This window comes from Salvelinus sp. IW2-2015, linkage group LG26 (assembly GCF_002910315.2).
Source record: "Salvelinus sp. IW2-2015 linkage group LG26, ASM291031v2, whole genome shotgun sequence".
Classification (NCBI taxonomy): domain Eukaryota; kingdom Metazoa; phylum Chordata; class Actinopteri; order Salmoniformes; family Salmonidae; genus Salvelinus; species Salvelinus sp. IW2-2015.
Window position 1 is genome coordinate 10,032,220 of NC_036866.1, and position 21,338 is coordinate 10,053,557.

The following is a 21,338-nucleotide window of genomic DNA, read 5'->3' on the forward strand; positions in this document are numbered from 1 at the left end:
GCAACGTGACTTGGCTATCACGTTGACAGTTTTTTTTWAAAGCTCCGCCCCTTGATTACAGCTAGCTACAGCAGTAGACCTTCCCGGTAGATTTAAATGAACAGAAACAAAACAGCACAAGAACGAATGGAATAAAGGACGAAAAGCAACCACAAACAGGAACTGATCTCGACTTTTTTAGTAGGTACAAGGATTATTTTCACGGGCTGTATAACGATTATTGTCCGTGTACAACATTTCATTTTGTGAAGATGAGACTTCGGTCTCGAAGTATTGCTGACCCTTCATCAGCACAGTTTAACGGTCGGCGGTCCTCGAAGAGAGCGGCTCAGAGCGTAACTCCGGAAAAGGTAAATCGATGAGCTTGTTTTGACCAAATATCTTGGAATAAGCTGAACTTTGAATGCGTATTACGCATTATCGTTGGCTTAAACAAATTTGCTAGACGACCTCACAATCGCTTGCTAACTAGCTAGCCGATTTGACAACCGTAAACAATGATGTTGTAGTAGTTAGGAAAATGCTCTTAGTCGCTAGGACATTATTTTCACGCCACTTCGATACAGCTACGACCGGAAGTGATTTTCATGGCAGGTTATGCGAACATTTTCGCGAACCCTAACCTTTTTCCTAACCTGACACGTTAATTATCATAACCTGAATATGTTAATTCTCAACATGCTGCATAAATTCTGCTAACCTACTACGAAAAAGTTAATTCCGGTTGTAGATGTAACGAAGTGGCGTGAAAAGATTATCCTCACTCACTGGCAAAATTGGCAAACTACAACGGACAATGTTGCAATGGGTTCTTGTTCACAGTTCAACTGACCAGTTGGCCACCCTGAATGTATTTGTTGTTCTTACCCAAAACTATATATGCAATATTTTATCATCTCATTTATAATAATTGAACATAACCTGTCTGTAATATAAAATGGTGACCCATGTTTTTGTTTAATTTGACAAAGCATCACACTGACTTTATCATCAACTCCTGTTGATACAGGCAGGTAGTCATGTCTTACATTTCGCTTGAAATAGCTCCACGGATGTAGTGTCTGGCAGAGAGGATACAGATTACCCATCACAAGTAGGTCGAGGGGGAGGGACTTGAACTAGTATCTATGTCGCCCGTGCGCTCTGTTTTTACTATCACTGTAGCTAGATGTTGTTAAGTGTCAGTATACACACTGATTGATTGAATTGAATCCTCCATAGGACAAAGACTCATAATAATGTGGTCATTAGTAGGTCAGTTGGTAGATTATGGTGCTTGGAACTCCAGGATAGTGGGTTCTTTTCCCAGGACCGCCTGTACATACAATGTATGTATGCATGACTGTAAGTCGCTTTGGATAAAGCCTTTTTCATCAAGGTTTGGGTTAGCCTGTATGTGAGACAACTTGCACGTTTTTATACTAGTGCCCAATACTTTACTGACATACAGTTGGTGGGGGTAATTCTGATCCTTTTTATGTGAGCTTTTAGCTACTTTTTCAGACTGTCACAATTATATTTTCTGTGTGTAGGATGAAGATGTACAACAGCCAGACAACCAGTCACTCTACCCTGATGATGATATCCCCACCGCTACAAAGCGSCCTCTTGTACAAGGGCGTGGGAGGAAAAGGGTGGCAGCCCCTGCCTATGAAGACAGAGAAGGTACCCATTTATTTTGGTGAATGGAATTGCTCTATTGTTGTTTATTTCAAGATGGCAACTAAATACTGACAATCATTCTGTATTAATTTCTAGATCTGGGCTTCAAGACCCCCGTTAATGTGCACCATCACCGGGTGCTGTCGGAGCTAAACCCCTCCTCTCCCCTCAATTCCACTGTGCGAAATATCTACTCCCCCATGGTCCGGTTCCTCACACCTACCAAGGAAAGTAAGTACATCAAAGGTGGATTGGTTGGGCTATGTTTGAAATTGCGTACTTGCACACTATTTAGTAAGCAATCCCGAGTGTGTGTGTTGGCTTTTGTATGTATTTTACAAGTAGGGTAGCCTGCCTGGAAGGCCAGGGGCTAATTCATGGGTGTGCAGTGTTTGTGTTCAGATAGAACTGTATTGTGTAGAACCGAACAGACATTCTTCTGTCTTGGAGAATAGGCCATCATGGTTTGTCACTTTCCTGAGTCCATTGGGTAGGCCTATTTGTTTACAGAGAAACTGTCACTTTCGGTTTCTAATAAACAAACTACTGTATAGGCTAGCAAGGACTTGCATGTGATTATTGAGGCAATAGTAGATGAGGTCAGCACAGTAATGGCTCAATTGGTCCAGGGTGAATGAGTCTTATTCATTTGAATCAAGGCTGTTTTTTGTGTGTGTTTTTATCTATTCAGATGCGAGAACCCCCAGCAGTGGTGATGTGATGAGCCCAGAGCAGTGTGTGTTTGGCTATGGTTCCATCAGCCTTCTCGCTGGAGATGAGGACAACGATGACGTTTTCAGCCCGTGGGTTCTTCCGTTTTTTGTTCTTGGTTCTGTGGAATACGATTCTAAGGCTGCATGCCATGACATATTATGAAATACAATGTGTCTACTTGACGATTTAGATCACCTCAGGATCATCTTGGGGCTATGTCATAATGCAGGATCAAAGAGTTACCAGCAAACCGTTCATTGGTGTCAAATAACTCTGATAAGATAATCAACAGCTGGGCATCTAAAGAAGCTGGCCAGCCTGGCCAACATAATTGTTCCTGGTTTGTGATGCACTGAAATAATCCACTGCCCATACTTGCTTTCCTAATGTATGTGGTTCTCAAGGACTCCCTTTTCCTGAAAGTAATTAATCCATTGCATTGTTGTATTTAGCTTTACCTTCATCAAGAACATTCCATCCAAATCCCAGCAATCCAAACCGTGCATACGAGACATCCCACCTAAGACGAGGAGTACGCCCCAAGCCACTCTAGTTTTAGATCTGGTGAGTGTTGGGTTTACCTTTGAGATTAGTGACTAATCAAAGCATTTACTTGTGTAATTCCCATGCAAAGTATAATATATATTTTTAGGCGGGTCTGGTTTACAGTCTGATATTTACTTAGTATATTCATGTATCAGTAGGTTGTATTTCCATGATGATTACCAAGTTATATTATCATTCCATCAAAATTAAACACTATGGGGTACCAATCGCTTGGACATCTTTTGTGTTCTAGGATGAAACGCTCATGTACAGCTCTCTGAACCGGATTGAGGATGCAGAGTACACCTTTCGCACATGCTTCCAGGACAATCAGTACAAAGTTAGTGAATCAATCTGTTTATTTCAGACGTATAAGGCCGCAGGAAGGCAGTGATAAGGGCTTTTATTCTTTGCTTGAATGACCAGTGTTTATTTTTTTATTATTTTTAAACGGATGAATGTCTGTCTAATGATGGTAACATAAAATATTGTAATATTTTTATTCTCTTACCTCAATAGGTCTACATGATTCTACGACCACATGTGAAAGAATTTCTGGAAGCCATGACAAAACATTTTGAGGTATGTTTTCAAGTTGTTATTATGTGTGCAGTAGCCATGTGTTTTTATTTTTGCTACATGTTTAACTTCCCCCATTTATGTGTAATATGTTTATTGTTAAGAAGCCAGGTAATTGAATGACTCAAATGTGTTTTTCGCAGATGTTTGTTTATACATCTGCAAAGAAAGAATATGCAGAGAAAATACTGGACATCTTGGACCCGAAAAGAAGGCTGTTTCGGTATGAGAAGTACATTTTTTTTTTTACTTTGGTTGCTGTCCTTTTGCCATGCTTGTTTTGCTGTATTGTTTTAGTGATATTGCAGCTGCAGAGTTCTGTGTACCAGAGACAGGCTGACAATCTCATCTACTTTGAATAATTTGAGGAATAGGTTTCAGTTGATATTAGGTTGTACTTTAAATGTGTATAACTGATATCTCCTTTTGTAGACACTGTTTATATCATGTACGTAACTGATATCTTCTTTTGTAGACACCGTTTGTATCAACAGGACTGTACCTGTGTTCTTGGGCACTATGTCAAGGATTTGGGCGTACTTGAGAGGGACCTTGCTAAAACGGTGGTTTTGGACAATGCTCCACACACATACCCCTACCATGTGTGTTTACTGTGATGATGTTCACTTAATTATACGATGCATATTTTTTTTCTTTGGAAGCAGAGTGGAGTTTTATTAAACTTCCTGCTTTACTTCTGCAGCTGATGAATATGCTTCCCATCAAGAGCTGGTCTGGGGATAAGGAGGACAAAGAACTTCAGAAGCTCATCCCGTATCTTGAGAGAGTGTCCGGAACAGTACGTTGACAGTGTTTTGGTATCCCACCTCCGGTGGCATACAAAGTATTATTTTTATTAAATTGTAGTGTTTCTTTTTGTTGTTGTTGCAATTTCCATAATTCACAACCTAGTTAGGTGTCTTCTAGGATTAAATCTCGTTTGACAAAACAAACATCACACATGCAACAGAGATCTCATTTGGGAAGTGGGTATACCCCTGGGGTGTGGAAAAAGCAGAAAAACTAACCTTGAGTCAATCTCAAACACTTGGCTAGTATTCTACAAATACCACAAGTTAAAACTGTTATTGTATGTTTGGAAATGTAATTCAGAAAGACTGTGCAACTACTTGTATTCCACAAGAAACAGCACCAGTGTTCTACAAAATAAATAGTGGATGTTTTTACTAACTTGAAGGCACCATTTTTCTGTAGGATGATTGCCGGGGGGTACTGAAGAGGAGGACAGACCACTTTCACAGACTGCTCTCTGAGGATTGAGAAAAGGCTTCTGATCATCCTTCCATAAACGTTTTAATTGCAAACATGAACTAGATCTACTATTCTAGTCCTTCTGTATAATCCCTGAATGACCAATGGGTTTCTGATAGTGTGTCAATTTAAAATGCAGAGATTCTATATCGTTCCCAAACATTTCTCACTCAGCCCAGCAATAAATTGCTAATAGTTGAAAAATTAACTATTTGAATATAATGATGCAACTTAAAATATGTTCTTCATACTTAATAATCCTAATTTATTGACAGAAAATAGCTTTTTAGAAGCTGTTATGTAAATATTCTTTGATTATTTTAGTGACATTATTGGATTTTTCACCCCAACAAAAGCCAGAACAAGTTTATCTGTACATAATAAAACAACTTAAACCATGCTGGTCTTTTTCAGAATCATTTGAGAAGTCTCCAATGGATTTAGTCTTATTTGTCTGGATGACCTCTTGCATTTTCGTGCATATCTCCCTTTACACTTTTCAAACTAGATTCTGACACTACTGCTTACATCTGCACTGGGGTCGGACAGGCTTCCTGTTTAGATTAAGACACTACGGAGCTGCATATCTCCCTTTACACTTGTCAAACTAGATTCTGACACTACTGCTTACATCTGCACTGGGGTCGGACAGGCTTCCTGTTCCAAAGCTATAGTGGAGCCGGAGTGAGATATGGCTCGGAAAACAACTCAATCCAGGGATGAGAAATGCGTTGTTCTCCGAATTGTCCCATTATCCAAACTGTTACACCGAGAATCATTGAACGGCTGCTAGTTTAAGTAAACTGCTATTTGTTCTCATTCTAGCTATCGGTACCCACCGCGGTCATTACGGAATAGCACGTTGCGTTGAACAAAGGAGCTGATTAGTTGACACTGCCATTCCAAAATGGCTGCTTTAGCTTCTGCTACTTTGCATGAGGATGGAAAGGGCCATTTTCTGGAAAAACTAGTGATCAGTCAATCTCGATCTAACAGTTGGGATAATGGGACAATTCGGACGTATTTCTCATCCCTGGACTGAGGTATGTTTTTTGAGCCATATCTCACTCCGGCTCCACGGTGTCTTTATCTAAACAGGAATCCTGTCCGACCCCAGTGCAGCTGTAAGCAAGCATAGGGTCAATCTATTCTAGCTACCTTTACAGTGACTTTAGCACACTAGAAATGTCATGTGTCCTATGACTTCCATGGTTAGCCTATTTGTTTTGTTTTTGTACATGGAATTTTGACAATATATTTTTACCCCAAGAATGAATATTCAGAAACTAAACTTACCCCTCCCATTAAACAGACCTTCCCACCAAAGCTATAGTGAAATCCTATTCTAATGCCAGTTTCCCCCACATGTGGCAGGAACACAAAGACTGCTATTGTCTTACCTTTCTAAAGTTTCAACATGCTTCACAAATCAGTCTCAGGGGTTGGCAACTGATCACCTTTCAGTCGACACTAAGGTCTGAGTGGGTTAATTTCATACTGCTTTTGGAAACCTGTCTAGAGTTTGCAAATCTGATATGAAATAACTTTGCATGTGATTTGTTTTTAATTCTCTGTGTGTACTATAGCACTTTACGGGAGGCTGATTTATTTGATGATCAACTCCAGGTGACTTCCTGTTTAAGTTTTAAGTAATGTTTTATTTTCTAAATATCTGGACCCAACAGCAGAGCCCCAAACCCCCCGGTGTATCCGCTTTGGATTTATTTGCTCCATATGGTCTGTGTGACATGGTACCCAGAAAGTGTGTGGGCGGGGGCTAAAACGTAGTATTTTGTCCGTCTTGAAATTTGATTCAGAAGTTGAGACTGTATACCAGATTCTAGAAGACAAAAGTTGGGGGAAGGAAAAAAACGAAGAAATTGAAACAACAGTAATTCTGCATGCCTAGAAAAAGTAAGTGTATTAAGCATCTTTTAATCGAATAGAAGTGCGTAGGCTACTTTTTCTGTATGGATTTTGACTGTGTCCATATGACTATGTATAAACTAAGCTATTGAATAGTGGCTTCATCAGACCTAAATGATGAGGCTATCGTTTATATTGCTCCTCTTGTTATTATTAGTAATTTGATATGGGAATATTAGATGTATGTATTATTTATGATCAATAAACTACCACTTCAATCATCAAGTATCCTATTCAAAGAAAAATGGTAATATCCTAATCAATGAATGCAACTGGCAACAATTAATCTGCAACAGAACAGCAAATGAACATTTTCTCTTGCGTGCTCGTTCCGTTTGAGTCAATTGGTAATTTCAATTCGATGCCTCACTTTCCAAAAACTGCACAAAATGTTATGATAGTCTAGTAAATCCGTCTTTTGTTTGGAGAATGAACCCCAGTCGTGACGTGTTTGGTTTAGTTGCGTGTCAGTCCTAAAATCAGACGACTAGCCGCCCTCCACGATTGGCGCTGCCCCAAGGGCCGATTCCAAATTCAATCCCCAGATGTTCATAATACAGCCTGGCGCGAATTGGGTGGACCCTTTGAACCTCGCGTGCGGAGATGCAAACAATATCAATACGACCGATATTGTCATGTTATTGTAGGGTTCACATAGTAAATGTGAAATTGTCTATCTGCAGTTAGTTCTGTAGGCTGTGCGACTATGACGGGGCGTCAAGCCACCAACCCAGAAGATGGCAAAGAGATTGACAGTGTGAAGGAGTCCATCAGTGACATCATCAATCAACTGCAGGATATTGACCCTGCCAGGCTGTCATTCTCTCCATTCCTCGACCTGGACACCCAAATCTCTTTAGCACCAGTGTCTGACAGTCCTGAATCTTCAGTGGAGGAGCTCCACTCCTCTTCTCACTCAGTCATTGGCTCTCATCACTCCCTGGAAGCCCTGCCAGCCGATCAACTTGTCCGTAAGTGATAATCGAACAAACACATTTTTTATTTGAGTGCCACTAATTAAACGTGCAGAATGGGTGACATTCATTATTCACAACATTGAACATATGGTGGCAGAAAGATGTTGATTATGCGTTGTTTTGTACAGAGCTTGATTCCTGCCACCAGCAACCCAGCGAGGGCTTCAAAGCAGAGCGAAGACCGCAAGAGGGAGTTCAGGATCGAACTATTTCAAGTCCGATTGCTCCTGTGCACAATTTGGAAGACCCGGTGGAAAACTGCATCAGCACTCCAAATCCAGCCTCTCGCAGAGACATTCCCAATGGCACAGACACACAGAGATGGAGTCCAGAATCCAACAATCTGGAGTCCACCATTGATGAAGGCCAACCGTTGCTCGGCTTGCCACCGGAGAGCATAGAGTTGACTATGTGGAGTTCCCAAGATCAAGAGACTTGTGAGGCTGTCCCAGAGGTGGCAGACAAGAGACTGTGGTGCTGCTGCTGTAGATGTTGCCAAAGTGGCCGCGTTCCTGCTGTGTGCTCAGTCCTGGCCTCCCTTCTGTTTACTGCAGGGCTTCTCTATGCACTTTATTTCTATGTTCCCATAGATTCCCCAGACTGCCCTGACATGGTCAGCCGCCTCACTTTCACACTTTGCTGCTGTGCCGTAGCTGCAGTCCCCATCTTGTTGGGTATGTCTGAATAATTGTTTTCATATGCGACTCAAACAACACAACTGTCAYACTGGGCACAGACATTAGTTCAACATCTAGTTTAGATTTAAATTTGGTTGTCAACAAACGTGAAATCAAAAAAAATGTCACGTCATTAGATTTAGGTAAAAAGTTGGGTGAAAATATGTAATCCTCTTACGTTGATGACTTTTTGCAAATCCAATCATTTTCCCACATTGATTCAGTCATGACATTTTATTTTTTGTTGTTGAAATGACATGGAAACAATGTTGATTCAACCAGTTTTTGCTCAGTGGGGTGCCTTTTATATTGAGCTCTACAAACCTACTTATTTAGTTGGAGCAATCAATCTCCCAAAAAGCTCTTGAATGCAGTATTAAGTGATTTTAGGTTTTCTAGTAGTCCACGTCTCATAATTTGTCTCAAGCTTAGTCTTTGTCAACACATTCAACCTCAAGGCAATGCAAGTCTTACTGAAGCACTGGCAATTTCCTCCCCTTTCTTATAAATAGCTTAACATGGAAACTAGAATAGAAAAGATGAGGGTAACTAGTTCTCCAGTCTCCTGGGCAGTGTCCCAATAGTTTCTCATTACTTTCCTCATCTCCTTTTCTTTCTACTGAAATGACTTGACTGTAGAAAGCAACATGGCTAAAAACAAATCCTTTCACATATTTGGTTTTCGAGTTTTATTAGTCGAATGTTATATGTTCAAGCAGGAAACATCGGTTTTCAAGTATTAGTAGTCGTATGTTCAAGCAGAAAAGGAGGGTATTATCAAAGACTGGACTAAGCATCAGTTCAAAAGCAGTTTTTCTTCAAACTAGGATGCTGAAGACTCATAATGCCAGACAAAATCAAACAGACCATTAGGTGTTTTGTGTTGTGTTTCCAAATTCGAATACTAACATACCTATTACTCCCCCTCTAGCTATGCTGATTGGTGCTATGTGCCAGTTCTGCACTCGGTCTTTAAATCCAGCTGAGGCTCTCCACAGAAGACCGGCCATTCAGCAGCTGTTTGTCTCTGCGTCTATGGAGCAGTTGTTTCTCTACGTTCTCAATCTGTTGGTTCTGGCTACATTCCTGCCTCAAGACCAGCTGCGGGTGGTGCCCATTTTGACTGGAGTTTTCGTTGGTGGGAGGTGAGTGATTTCAAAGTCATTGATTGCTCAGTGAGAGAAAAGAGTGACGTGTCACTATGCTCTAGAATGGACAGCAGGTAGCTTAGCGGTTAGGAGCATTGGGCTAGTAACTGAAAGGTTATTGGTTCAAATCCCCGAGCCAACTAGGTGAAAAATCTGTCTGTGCCCTTTAGCAAGGCACGTAACCCTTATTGCTCCAGGGTGCCCATGAATAATGGCTGATCCCTGGCTCTGACCCCATTCTCCAAGGGTGTCGGGGGAGTGGGATATGCAAAAATCAAATATCTTGCACTTGTACATGTGTGAAATAGGACAAATGTAAGCACCTAATTATGAATTATTATAAAGCTGAACATGTTTTAAGTTTATCCTCATTTTATTCCTATAGGCTTATCTACTGGCTCTGCTTCCACATGTGTAGCCCCTGGAGAGGCTTTGGATCGGGGCTCACTGTTTTCCCACTTCTTGCCATGGTGGCTTTCAATCTGTACTGTCTGTACGACTTGAGCCTCAGACATCTGCTCTTTGGGTCGGAGGACACACTCTATTATCAGACCACCCCTTCATCCTGGCCTCTGGAGGTGTCACAGAGCTCCAGTGGCAAATCAGATAGTGTCATACCCACGGACATCTTGGAAACTCAGTAAGGAGGAGAGCACTGTCCCTTATAACTTAAAGAGAAAGCTTAGAACCCAGAAATAGCCCATTCCTGTGGTCTGAAGTTCAGCAGAGCTTCACAGAATGCCACTAACCTCTAAGTCTGTAAAGGCTTAAGTTGTATTTTGCTCCTCATATACAGGACCTTTTTATGTGGATTCATGCTTATTATCTGAAATGCAAGAGCCGTTCCTCCCTTTAGTTGTGGAGGAAGTCTTTGAACAATGTTCTACTTCTAAATGTGTGTCCTTTTAAGCTATTCCAGTGCCTATATTTAATGTTCTGTGAAGTACTTTGACTTAAAAGTTATAATTGCAAATGGATGGATATTCTACCAATTGATGTGTTCTTATAAAAACCACTGAATGCAACTTGGGTCCAAAATAGACATTTATTTTATCCATCCAAAAGTTTGTAAATGATACTGAAGTAACAATAAAAGCTATTTGGAAAATAATTTCTTCTGTTTCTGTTAGTCGACAGAATTTGATTATTGGCTAATTTAATGTTGACTGAAGCGAGTCAAATTCCTCTTAAAGTGAAGTATTGGGAATGTTGGTGAATGTAGATGTTCTCTCGCTGTTCTCTGCCTGGTCTTCTGTAATACGGAAGACCACCATCTCCACATCCCTAGCCTCCTCACTGCTGCTATGACTGGTGCTGCTGTCCACTTCGTTCCTGGCAGCGACACATGGTAGGAACGCCCTGCTCACCATCCATGTAATCGCCCACATGATGCACAAAATCACCAGCGGCCCTCCCATCAGGATACCAAGAACTGCTGCCGTCCGCTCCATGCCACTGGTCACTTTACCTCTGTGGTCCCAGGGGTAGACAGGGGGGCTACAGGTACCAAGACGAAAATCCAAGATTGAATACGGAGGGCAGTCCAGACAGTTTGTGTCCTGTTTCCCAAAACAAGTGCGGCAGTTGTGATGGCAGGGTAAGCACTTCCGATGGGAGCGGGTGCTGTTTCCATCTGACTCATAGTAGTGAGGTGGACAGGACATCAGGCAGATGCTCTCAAACACGTACAATGGGTAGACACACTCTAAAAAAAAAAGGAGGATCCTTACTTGGTTAGTAACATTTTCAAACTGTCTTATAGAATGTGACATTACAGTGTGCAACTGTTTCATTGTAAAATATACTAAACAAAAATATAAAAACGCAACATGTAAAGTGTTGGTCTGATGTTTCATGAGCTGAAATAAAAGATTCCAGATATTTTCCATATCCACAAAAAGTGAATTTCAAATCAAATTGTATTTGTCACATGCGCCGAATACAAGAGGGGTAGACCTTAGTGAAATGCTTACTTACAAGCCCTTAACTGACAATGCAGTTAAGAACAATAAGTGTTAAGTTTAAAAAAAATGGATGAATAAAAAATAACATAATTAAAGAGCAGCAGCAAAATAACAGTAGCGAGGCTATATACAGGGACTACTGGTACAGAGTCAATGTGCAGGGGCACAGGTTAGTTCAGGTAATTGAGGTAATATGTACATGTAGGCAGATTTAAAGTGACTATACATAGATAACAGAGTTACAGAAGTGTAAAAGAGGGGGGGCAATGCAATAGTCTGGGTAACCATTTGATTAGCTGTTCAGGAGTCTTAAGGCTTGGGTGTAGAAGCTGTGAAGAAGGCCTTTGGGACCTAGACTTGGCACTCTGGTACCGCTTGCCGTGCGGTAGCAGAGAACAGTCTATGACTAGGGTGGCTGGAGTCTGATAATTTTTAGGGCCTTCCCAAAATCTAGACTTCCTTAAATTTCGTGCACCAGCTGTTGTTTACAAATATGCACAGACCTCCCCCCCTCGTTTTACCGGAGTGTGCTGTTCTATCCTGCCAGTGCAGCGTGTATCCCGCTAGCTGAATATCCATGTCATCATTGAGCCACGATTCCGTGAAGCATAGGATATTACAGTTTTTGATGTTCCGTTGGTAGGATATTCGTGATCTTACCTCGTCTAGTTTATTGTCTAATGATTGCACGTTGGCGAGTAATATTGACGGTAACGGCAGCTTTCCTAGTTGTCTTCTGCGGGTACGGACGAGGCATCCGGCTTTTCGTCCTCTGCGTCGCTTCCTTTTGCGAATAATTGGGATATCTGCCCTGTGGGGTGTTTGGAGAATATCGTGTGAGTCCTGCTTGCTGCTGTTGTTGTTGTTGAAAAAATCTTTGTCTAATCCGAGGTGAGTGATCGCTGTCCTGATATCCAGAAGCTCTTTTCTTCCGTAAGATACGGTTGCAGAAACATTATGTACAAAATAATTTACAAATATCGCGGGAAAAAAACACATAATAGCACAATTGGTTAGGAGACCGTAAAATAAATAAAGCCCGTTTGTGGGGGGAAACTATTTCTGATTGGCTGGGCCTGTCTCCCCAATGGGTGGGCCTATGCCCACCCATGGCTGCGCCCCTGCCAGTTCAAGTTAAAATCCATAGATTTTTTTGCCTGATTTCCTTAAATGAACTGTAAAATCATTAATTGTCGCACGTTGAGTTTATATTTTTGTTCAGTATAAATTCAGGGTATGGTTGATGTTGCTGCCTACCTTCACAGCTGCCATCAGAGTTCCCCACTGCACACTGCTGTATCATTGCCCTCTCCATGCGACGGCCTGCCATGCGTTCATCTGTCCCATGCAACTCCAGATGAAATTTCAACAGGACGCCTATGGACAAAGAAAAAAAACTAGTTTGTGCTTGAGTACATTGTAGAAAATGTCCATTGCACAATCTAAAGCATACACATCCTGTCCTAAATTGTAACTGTGTGAGAAATTATGGAACAAAAACAAATCATTTTCATGTCATGAGTACATTGTGTACTTTTGATGAGGTGTTCGCTTGAACGGGAAAGACTACAAAAGAAGAAAGCGAGAGCCAAACAGTGCCAGCCTCCGTCACATGAGCGGCTCTCGTTGGTGGTAGAAAGAGTAGACCAAGGCGCAGCGTGGAAAGTGTTCATGATTTTAATTTAAAAAAAACTCTAACAAAATAACAAAAACGTACAGTTCTGTCAAGCAACAGTAACTAAACAGAAAACAAGATCCCACAACATAATGGTGAGAAAAAGGGCTGCCTAAGTATGATCCCCAATCAGAGACAACAATAGACAGCTGCCTCTGATTGGGAACCACACTCGGCCAAAAACAAAGAAACAGAAAACATAGAATGTCCACCCAAATCACACCCAGACCTAACCAAATAGAGAAATAAAAAGGCTCTCTAAGGTGCATTTGATTTCTAACACTAGTTAAAGATGACAAATTTTCTGTTTCTAATTAATATTGTGTACTATTTCTTTCAGTAACTAATTGAATTGAAATACTAGAGATGGGTTTTAAGACATTCGCTGTGTTATTGAAGTTGACACCTCAAATAGAAACATCTTTGTTTTTGTCAGTGTACCTCTGTTGGTTGAATCTCCGTTGTTTTCTATCCGTAGAACCCAATATCCGCAGGGATCCTCATCCCAGCAGTGTGTACTCATGAAGGCCCAGTCTGAGAAACCTGTAGACATTTTATCGTAAGGCCTGTGAAGCAACATTGGATTAGAATATTTTAGTACACTGAAGACAAGATAAGTCACACTTGGACTTCTTGTTGCATATTGAAACCCTGATACTTCACCATTATGCCGTATATATATATATATATATATATATATATATATATATATATATATATATATATATATATGAACAGCAAAAAAATAAACATCCTCTCACTGTCAACAGCATTTATTTTCAGCAAACTTAACATGTGTAAATATTTGTATGAACAAAACAAGATTCAACAACTGAGACATACACTGAACAAGTTCCACAGACATGTGACTAACAGAAATAGAATAATGTGTCCCTGAACAAAGGGGGGGGGTCAAAATCAAAAACAGTCAGTATCTGGTGTGGCCACCAGCTGCATTAAGTACTGCAGTGCATCTCCTCCTCATGGACTGCACCAGATTTGCCAGTTCTTGCTGTGAGATGTTACCCTACTCTTCCACCAAGGCACCTGCAAGTTCCTGGACATTTCTGGGGGGAATGGCTCTAGACCTCACCCTCCGATCCAACAGCTCCCAGACGTGCTCAATGGGATTGAGAACCTGGCTCTTCGCTGGCCATGGCAGAACACTGACATTCCTGTCTTGCAGGAAATCACGCACAGAACGAGCAGTATGGCTGGTGGCATTGTCATGCTGGAGGGTCATGTCAAGATGAGCCTGCAGGAAGGGTACCACATGAGGGAGGAGGATGTCTTCCCTGTAATGCACAGCGTTGAGATTGCCTGCAATGACAACAAGCTCAGTCCGATGATGCTGTAACACACCACCCCAGACCACGACGGACCCTCCACCTCCAAAATCGATCCCGCTCCAGAGTACAGGCCTCGGTGTAACGCTCATTCCTTAGACGATAAACGCAAATCCCGCCATCACTCCTGGTGAGACAAAACCGCGACTCGTCAGTGACGAGCATTTTGTGCCAGTTCTGTCTGGTCCAGCAACGGTTGGGGTTGTGCCCATAGGCGACGTTGTTGCCGGTGATGGCTGGTGAGGACCTGCCTTACAACAGGCATACAAGCCCTCAGTCCAGCCTCTCTCAGCCTATTGCGGACAGTCAGCACTGATGGAGGGATTGTGCGTTCCTGGTGTAAATCGGGCAGTTGTTGTTGCCATCCTGTACCTGTCCCGCAGGTGTGATGTTCGGATGTACTGATCCTGTGCAGGTGTTGTTACACGTGGTCTGCCACTGCGAGAACGATCAGCTGTCCGTCCTGTCTCCCTGTAGCGCTGTCTTAGGCGTCTCACAGTACGGACATTGCAATTTATTGTCCTGGCCACATCTGCAGTCCTCATGCCTCCTTGCAGCATTCCTAAGGCACGTTCACGCAGATCAGCAGGGACCCTGGGCATCTTTCTTTTGGTGTTTTTCAGAGTCAGTAGAAAGGCCTCTTTAGTGTCATAAGTTTTCATAACTGTGACCTTAATTGCCTACCGTCTGTAAGCTGTTAGTGTCTTAATGACCGTTCCATAGGTGCATGTTCATTAATTGTTTATGGTTCATTGAACAAGCATGGGAAACAGTGTTTAAACCCTTTACAATGAATATCTGTGAAGTTATTTGGATTTTTACGAATTATCTTTGAAAGACAGGGTCCTGAAAAGGGGACGTTTCTTTTTTTCTGAGTTTATGATTTGTACATAGTCTAGTTTAGAGATAATGGCTTTTTCTAGAAAGCCAGGGAGTCAGCTGATCTTTCCATTGTGGAAAATATTCCTAGCTCCYCCCTTTATTTCTGCACATTGTGTCTTGAATGCTCAATATACAGTTGAAGTCGGAAGTTTACATGCACCTTAGCCAAATACATTTAAACTTAGTTTTTTACAATTCCTGACATTTAATCCTAGTAAAAATTCCCTGTCTTAGGTCAGTTAGGATCACCACTTTATTTTAAGAATGTGAAATGTCAGAATAATAGTTGAGAATGATTTATTTCAGCTTTTATTTCTTTCATCACATTCCCAGTGGGTCAGAAGTTTACATACACTCAATTAGTATTTGGTAGCATTGCCTTTAAATTGTTTAACTTGGGTCAAACGTTTCGGATAGCCTTCTACAAGCTTCCCACAATAAGTTGTGTGTGCATATATATACACACACAGTACTAGTCAAAAGTTTAGACACACCTACTCAATCTTTATTTTTACTCTTTTCTACATTGTAGAAATCAAAACTATGATATAGCACATATGGAATCATATAATAACCAAAAAAGTGTTAAAACAAATACATTTCATATTTGAGATTCTTCAAAGTAGCCACCCTTTGCCTTGATGACAGCTTTGCACACTCTTGGCATTCTCTCAACCAGCTTCATGAGGTAGTCACCTGGAATGCATTTCAATTAACAGGTGTGCCTATTTAAAAGTGAAATCGTGGAATTTATTTCCTTCTTAATGCATTTAAGCCAATCAGTTGTGTTGTGACAAGGTAGGGTTGGTATACAGAAAATAGCCCTATTTGGTAATAGACCAAGTCCATATTATGGCAAGAACAGCTTAAATAAGCAAAGAGAAACGACAGTCCATCATTACTTTAAGACATGAAGGTCAGTCAATGCGGAAAATTAAGAACTTTGAAAGTTTATTCAAGTGCAGTTGCAAAAACCATCAAGCGCTATGTTGAAACTGGCTCTCATAAGGACCGCCACAGGAAAGGATGATCCCAGAGTTACCTCTGCTGCAGAGGATAAGTTCATTAGAGTTACCAGCCTCAAATTGCAGTCCAAATAAATGCTTCACAGAGTTCAAGTAACAGACATATCAACATCAACTGTTCAGAGGAGACTGTGTGAATCAGTCCTTCATGGTCGAATTGCTGCAAAGAAACCACTAAAAAAGGACATCAATAAGAAGGGATTTGCTTGGGCCAAGAAACACAAGCAATGGACATTAGACCGGTGGAAATCTGTCCTTTGGTCTGATGAGTCCAAATTTGACATTTTTGATTCCAACCGCCATGTCTGAGACGCAGAGTAGGTGAACGGATGATCTCCGCATGTGTGGCTCCCACCGTGAAGCATGGAGGAGGAGGTGTTAATGTGTGGGGGTGCTTTGCTGGTGACACTGTCGGTGATTTATTTACAATTCAAGGCACACTTAACCCTACAATCCCTCACCTAATTAGAGTAAAGTAGTAGACGACAACACTTAAGCTGGAAGTAGAAGCCTATACATACTTTATACATTTTACAGACACAGTATGGTTTACAATAGTTATCTTTTGTTAGTTTTTAGTCCCATCCTTCAGCTCCACTAAACCCCTCCCATCTATCTCTGAACACCTATTTATCTATTTAACATATATTTTTCCACTGTGCTGTGATGTTTCACAAAAGTTCTGAACCTTTCTATTCTCATAGATTCTACATATTGTAAATTAAAGACCTTTTTTTGCTAAGAGTATTATAATATTATTAATCGATTGACTATGACTTTTTAAATCACTTCTATGTATTGCTTTCAATCTTTCTGTCCATTGACTTGGCTGTGCCTTACCTGGTTGTGAGTAAATTGGAGATGGTCTGCTTTGGGCTAATGAGGGTGATGGAGAGATCTCCACGTCTGCTATAGGTCAGTGTAAGACGGGCCTGGATGTGCTCCAGAGACCGAATCCAGTTCCTGGTGCCGTGACAAGCTGTCACATTCCACCTCAATGTCAGTTTCCTGCGGAGTTCACTATCAGACAGACAGAGCATCAGGTATAACAAATCTAACTGGCCAAGTTGGCATTATGAATTAGTGGAATTACTTTATCAGTGGTGGCTAGGTGGGAGGAGCTAATGGAATGGTATCACACACCACACAAATGGAAACCACATGTTTGACTCCGTTCCAAGCATTGCATCCCAGCCATTACAATGAGCCCGTCCTATAGCTCTTCCCACCAGCCTCCACTTCTGTTTATGCTCAATAAAATCTGAAGATCATGTTTATGTTTACTGTAAACAGCTATAGAACACACTAAGTGGCTGTTTTCCTACTAACTATCCATAAGTGAGATGAAAGGACAAGGGTGTTTTCCTTACATGGCTCTGGTAATGAGGTCAATGGTGCATTTCCTTTTAGGTTTGACTGCTTTCCATTTACTGGCCAACTCCACCAGTCTCCCTGCATCCAGTAGCCCATATCCATAGTAATGGCTGACTACAATAAAGCAAATCAGGTGTATGATGCTATAGCTGTGTTTACACAGGCAGCCCAATTCTTATATTTTTTTCACTAACTGGTCTTTTGACCAATCTGATTGGTCAAAAAAAATATCAGAATTGGGCTGCCTGTCTAAAAGCAGCCCAGTTCATTCATTTCAACTCAATTTCTGGCCCTACAGTTTAGCAAATCACATCCCAGTTGGGTAATGGTCAACTACCTAACACTAGAAGGTAGTGCTTTATGTCTCACCAGGTCTTCCAACACCATTGGTCCGCCAATCATGCGTTCGAAGATCTACCGGTCTAGATGCTCGTACCACGAGGTGTTGCACATCACGCCAGTTGAGTGTCGGGCTGTGGGAGAAGTTGGGATATTATCATCTTTCTCGATGACTCAAAGCCTCAAACTTACAACAAATAGGTTATTGAGTTACAGGTGCACAGAGACAAGAGACTGGTTACTTTGCCTCCAGAGCCAGTGCAATGATTCCAGCAGCCAGAGGGGCAGAGGCAGAGGTCCCAGTATGGTCTGAGGTGCAGGATTGATGCAGGTCGGTGGTGACCTGGAAGGGAAACAACATCCAGGTATTTTGTTGAGGCTTTGCTTACTGTTGCTGTAGGTGGTAAATGTGAGATAAATATTGATCTTTTTCAGAGTTCCACACATCTTAAGCAAACCTTTGCATTCATGTGACTACTTTGTTAAGCACAATTAAACTAAAGCTAAACTAGTCAAAGATTTAACAGAATGCTTTGTCACTCTAAATGCATCTTTTTAAAGAAATATATGAATGTTAAAAACACTAGCGTGGGATGAGTTGGGGACAAAGAGACGTACAATACTGCGGTGATGAAAGCTGCCACCACTGTAGGTTGTTGTTAGAATGGCAGAGCAGGGTTCACTGTAGAAGGGCAGTGTTCCCCTCTCAGTGGTACTACCAACAGACAACGTGTAAATGCTGTTGGTGTAGCCATCGCAGTTGCAGTTGTCAAAGCTGGCGCCCCCATTGCCTGAAGCCCAGACGTAAATGGAACCCAAGCCACCTCGGCCCTGTAAGGTATTGAATATGTTTTTTAAGACTCATTGTATGATCTTACCGCTTTAGTTGCCATGMCGATTACATTGTTTTATCTTATCTAACAAAATGGACACTACTGATGAAACAGGTAATATAGGATAACCAGTACAAGTTGTATCATACATTGGTAATGCCTCTGATAAAGGCTTCTTGGGCCAATGTGTTTGGCCCCTCCAAATTCGTCCCCAAATCTTCAGGTCCCCAGCTGGAGCTGTAGATGTCAATGTGTTGCTGATTCAAATTTAAGGACATGGCTTCTATCAGGTCAGTCACTTGTCCATCCAACATTCGAACTCCTGGACAAAACAGAACAAGTAACAGGATGCAAATTAAAGCAGGATAATTGCAGTACAGTTCTATATGCTATTAAAAGAGACCGAATGAGTGAATGTATGGGTAATACTTGCCTCCGATCTTGGCCTGATATGCCACTCCAACCCCACACACCCCATTATTTGCCACCGCTGCCACCACCCCAGCACACCGTGTTCCATGCCTATAGAACAGAAGACAAAAGGGGTTCATCCATACAGAATGTTGTCACATAGTGCACTTCATACATGATACATGATGTAATATCTTGCATTAAAATCTTAACATCACAGCAAATTACCTCTTCGGTCTGGTCAGAGAGTATTGAGTGTCTGGGTTGGGGTCATTATCGTTCATGTCATAGCTAGCCTGTGGATCCTACAGGTACAATACATTAGGTCTTTATAAGGATCCTTTGCCACTTGTATTTTATTTTTTAAATAATATTTGTCTTTTTCCATTTTTGTTCCAGCACTATATTGCTGGAACAAAATTCTAAATACATTTCATATTGATGTTCTAGTGCCATTCGGGTAATTTAAAGTATTGATTGGGGACATTTTTGTGGAGGAATGTAACTTTTTCTGGGTGATTTGTGCTTCCCATTAATGTGTTTTTGTATTTTAATATATATATAGGGTATAATCTGTATATTTATGTTGTATTATACAAGGCACATTTGTAAAAGAGACCTAGGTCTCAATGTGTTCCCTGTTAAAAAARAGGTTAAATAAAAAATGTATAATAACAACTCACATAATTTTCAGCAATGTCTGGGTGGCTTGTCTCTAGGCCATCGTCTAAGATGGACACCACCACCCCTTTTCCTGTGTAGCCTCGAGCCCATGCAGCCACCACATTCTGATCAAAGGCCTCACTCTGGAAAAGCAGTTTGAATAAATTATTTTTTCTGTTTTAAAACGGGGATAACCATTTGTTTTCACTCAAGGCAGAAAAAACTAAAACAGGCTGAATAAAAATGTAAAGAGCTTCTATTATGGAAATATACTTCAAACAAAAATGGAAGCTTAATGTTGACATACCAGGTACCACTGCTGATTGAAAAATGGATCAGTTGGTACTGTGAAAGAGTGTCTTCTCTTTCTACTCCTTCCAGATTGCTGTGCAAACCAAAGCACCTAAGAAACAGAAAGTACATCATCACACTCATTACAATAAGAGAAATGCTGGGACTGGTTATTCCAGCCAATTTTGAATAGTATTGACCTATTGGCTATTCACCTTAGGGTCCATTTTGAGTCGAAGATTATGCAAATATTGTGCCTGCAATGATTGTTTTGCCACCTGTCTTTGCTCCATATGGTAATAGTTGCCATCTGGAAATATCTACAAATATAATATGCCAGAAGAAATTAGCTAGTCATAATATGTCAAAAGATCTATACATAAAAATACAAATCATTATATGACATAAACTGTGAACTAACATTGTTTTACCTTTCCCAGGTTATGGAAACCATGCTTCTTTGCAATCTTGTTGATTTGTTCAGGAGTGCAATTCAAATGTAAAGCCCAAATGTTAGTGTAGATCACCTCGGCATACATTGTGCACACATAAAACATACACAAGAAGCAACTGATATACCTCATTCTGTCTGCTGTTTGAACTGTTCAGCTGATACATTGTTGGTCATAGAGAAGCAACCCTTTCATTTCGCTAACTCTCATGTCTACAACTTGATTTGAACTGATGTTGACAGTTTCATCACTAACGGTTGTAGCTTTACATTCGAATATGCCTACTACACGAGCGTGAACAATAACTAATATTCCCGCCACGGATAATCAAGACTGGCGCGCAAATATCTGTGCATTGTTTGGTCACTTTTGCGTTGGGTAACGGCATTGACAAGACTATGATTTGGGACCGATGTAAAGACAGTTTCAAGTTAGATATTCGACGGATATTCGCCTGTAGTTTTCCTTACGTCCACCAACAGCAGTTAGGGACCGTCAACATAGTGACAAATCAAAATTTTCAAATTTAAAACATCTTGGCCATGTTTTGTTATAATCTCCACCCTGCACAGCCAGAAGAGG

The 21,338-nt window shown here is 41.1% G+C and overlaps 4 protein-coding genes across 6 annotated transcripts; 2 read left to right on the forward strand and 2 right to left on the reverse strand.

The window, feature by feature from the left end:
* The first annotated feature begins 33 nt into the window (after positions 1-33).
* ctdspl3 (CTD (carboxy-terminal domain, RNA polymerase II, polypeptide A) small phosphatase like 3) lies at positions 34-5,172 on the forward strand. 2 transcript variants are annotated; one of them, XM_023971547.2, is made up of 11 exons: positions 34-350; positions 1,533-1,665; positions 1,759-1,893; positions 2,354-2,465; positions 2,829-2,940; positions 3,176-3,262; positions 3,442-3,504; positions 3,645-3,724; positions 3,977-4,064; positions 4,205-4,300; positions 4,717-5,172. In XM_023971547.2, exons 1-11 carry the CDS (start codon positions 252-254, stop codon positions 4,780-4,782), a joined length of 1,071 nt encoding a protein of 356 aa, XP_023827315.1. In that variant the 5' UTR covers positions 34-251; the 3' UTR covers positions 4,783-5,172. The 2 variants fall into 2 exon arrangements, with proteins under 2 accessions (XP_023827315.1, XP_023827314.1); XM_023971546.2 differs by having other exon boundaries at positions 35-350; positions 3,977-4,103.
* Positions 5,173-6,385: 1,213 nt separating this feature from the next.
* Positions 6,386-10,612, forward strand: LOC111953040 (transmembrane protein 79). The gene is made up of 5 exons (XM_023972126.2): positions 6,386-6,687; positions 7,383-7,670; positions 7,805-8,350; positions 9,285-9,498; positions 9,887-10,612. The coding sequence occupies exons 1-5, from the start codon at positions 6,675-6,677 to the stop codon at positions 10,143-10,145; spliced, it is 1,320 nt and encodes a 439-aa protein (XP_023827894.1). The 5' UTR covers positions 6,386-6,674; the 3' UTR covers positions 10,146-10,612.
* LOC111953041 (proprotein convertase subtilisin/kexin type 4-like) lies at positions 10,313-13,213 on the reverse strand. 2 transcript variants are annotated; one of them, XM_023972128.2, is made up of 3 exons: positions 13,000-13,213; positions 12,723-12,842; positions 10,313-11,206 (listed from the first exon to the last, which is right to left on the reverse strand). In XM_023972128.2, the coding sequence occupies exons 1-3, from the start codon at positions 13,136-13,138 to the stop codon at positions 10,689-10,691; spliced, it is 777 nt and encodes a 258-aa protein (XP_023827896.1). In that variant the 5' UTR covers positions 13,139-13,213; the 3' UTR covers positions 10,313-10,688. The 2 variants fall into 2 exon arrangements, with proteins under 2 accessions (XP_023827896.1, XP_023827895.1); XM_023972127.2 differs by having other exon boundaries at positions 12,991-13,213.
* Positions 13,214-13,513: 300 nt separating this feature from the next.
* LOC111952700 (furin-like) lies at positions 13,514-20,843 on the reverse strand. Its single transcript, XM_023971597.1, has 13 exons — positions 20,736-20,843; positions 20,520-20,624; positions 20,321-20,416; positions 20,034-20,156; positions 19,579-19,655; positions 19,373-19,461; positions 19,089-19,261; positions 18,725-18,937; positions 18,349-18,449; positions 18,137-18,240; positions 17,764-17,881; positions 17,234-17,413; positions 13,514-13,706 (listed from the first exon to the last, which is right to left on the reverse strand). Exons 1-13 carry the CDS (start codon positions 20,841-20,843, stop codon positions 13,514-13,516), a joined length of 1,680 nt encoding a protein of 559 aa, XP_023827365.1.
* Positions 20,844-21,338: the final 495 nt, after the last annotated feature.

Coding starts and splice junctions, on each gene's coding strand:
- LOC111953040 (XM_023972126.2), top strand. Junction 7,671..7,804: donor GCCAGCCGATCAACTTGTCC/GTAAGTGATAAT, acceptor TGTTTTGTACAG/AGCTTGATTCCTGCCACCAG. Junction 8,351..9,284: donor TGCAGTCCCCATCTTGTTGG/GTATGTCTGAAT, acceptor CTCCCCCTCTAG/CTATGCTGATTGGTGCTATG.
- LOC111953041 (XM_023972127.2), bottom strand. CDS start 13,138: ATGAACACTTTCCACGCTGCGCCTTGGTCTACTCTTTCTACCACCAAC. Junction 12,843..12,990: donor CCTCATCAAAAGTACACAAT/GTACTCATGACA, acceptor CTTTGTCCATAG/GCGTCCTGTTGAAATTTCAT. Junction 11,207..12,722: donor CTCTGATGGCAGCTGTGAAG/GTAGGCAGCAAC, acceptor TTTTTTTTTTAG/AGTGTGTCTACCCATTGTAC.
- LOC111952700 (XM_023971597.1), bottom strand. CDS start 20,843: ATGTATGCCGAGGTGATCTACACTAACATTTGGGCTTTACATTTGAAT. Junction 20,625..20,735: donor GTTTCCATAACCTGGGAAAG/GTAAAACAATGT, acceptor TTATATTTGTAG/ATATTTCCAGATGGCAACTA. Junction 20,157..20,320: donor TCAATCAGCAGTGGTACCTG/GTATGTCAACAT, acceptor CTGCTTTTCCAG/AGTGAGGCCTTTGATCAGAA.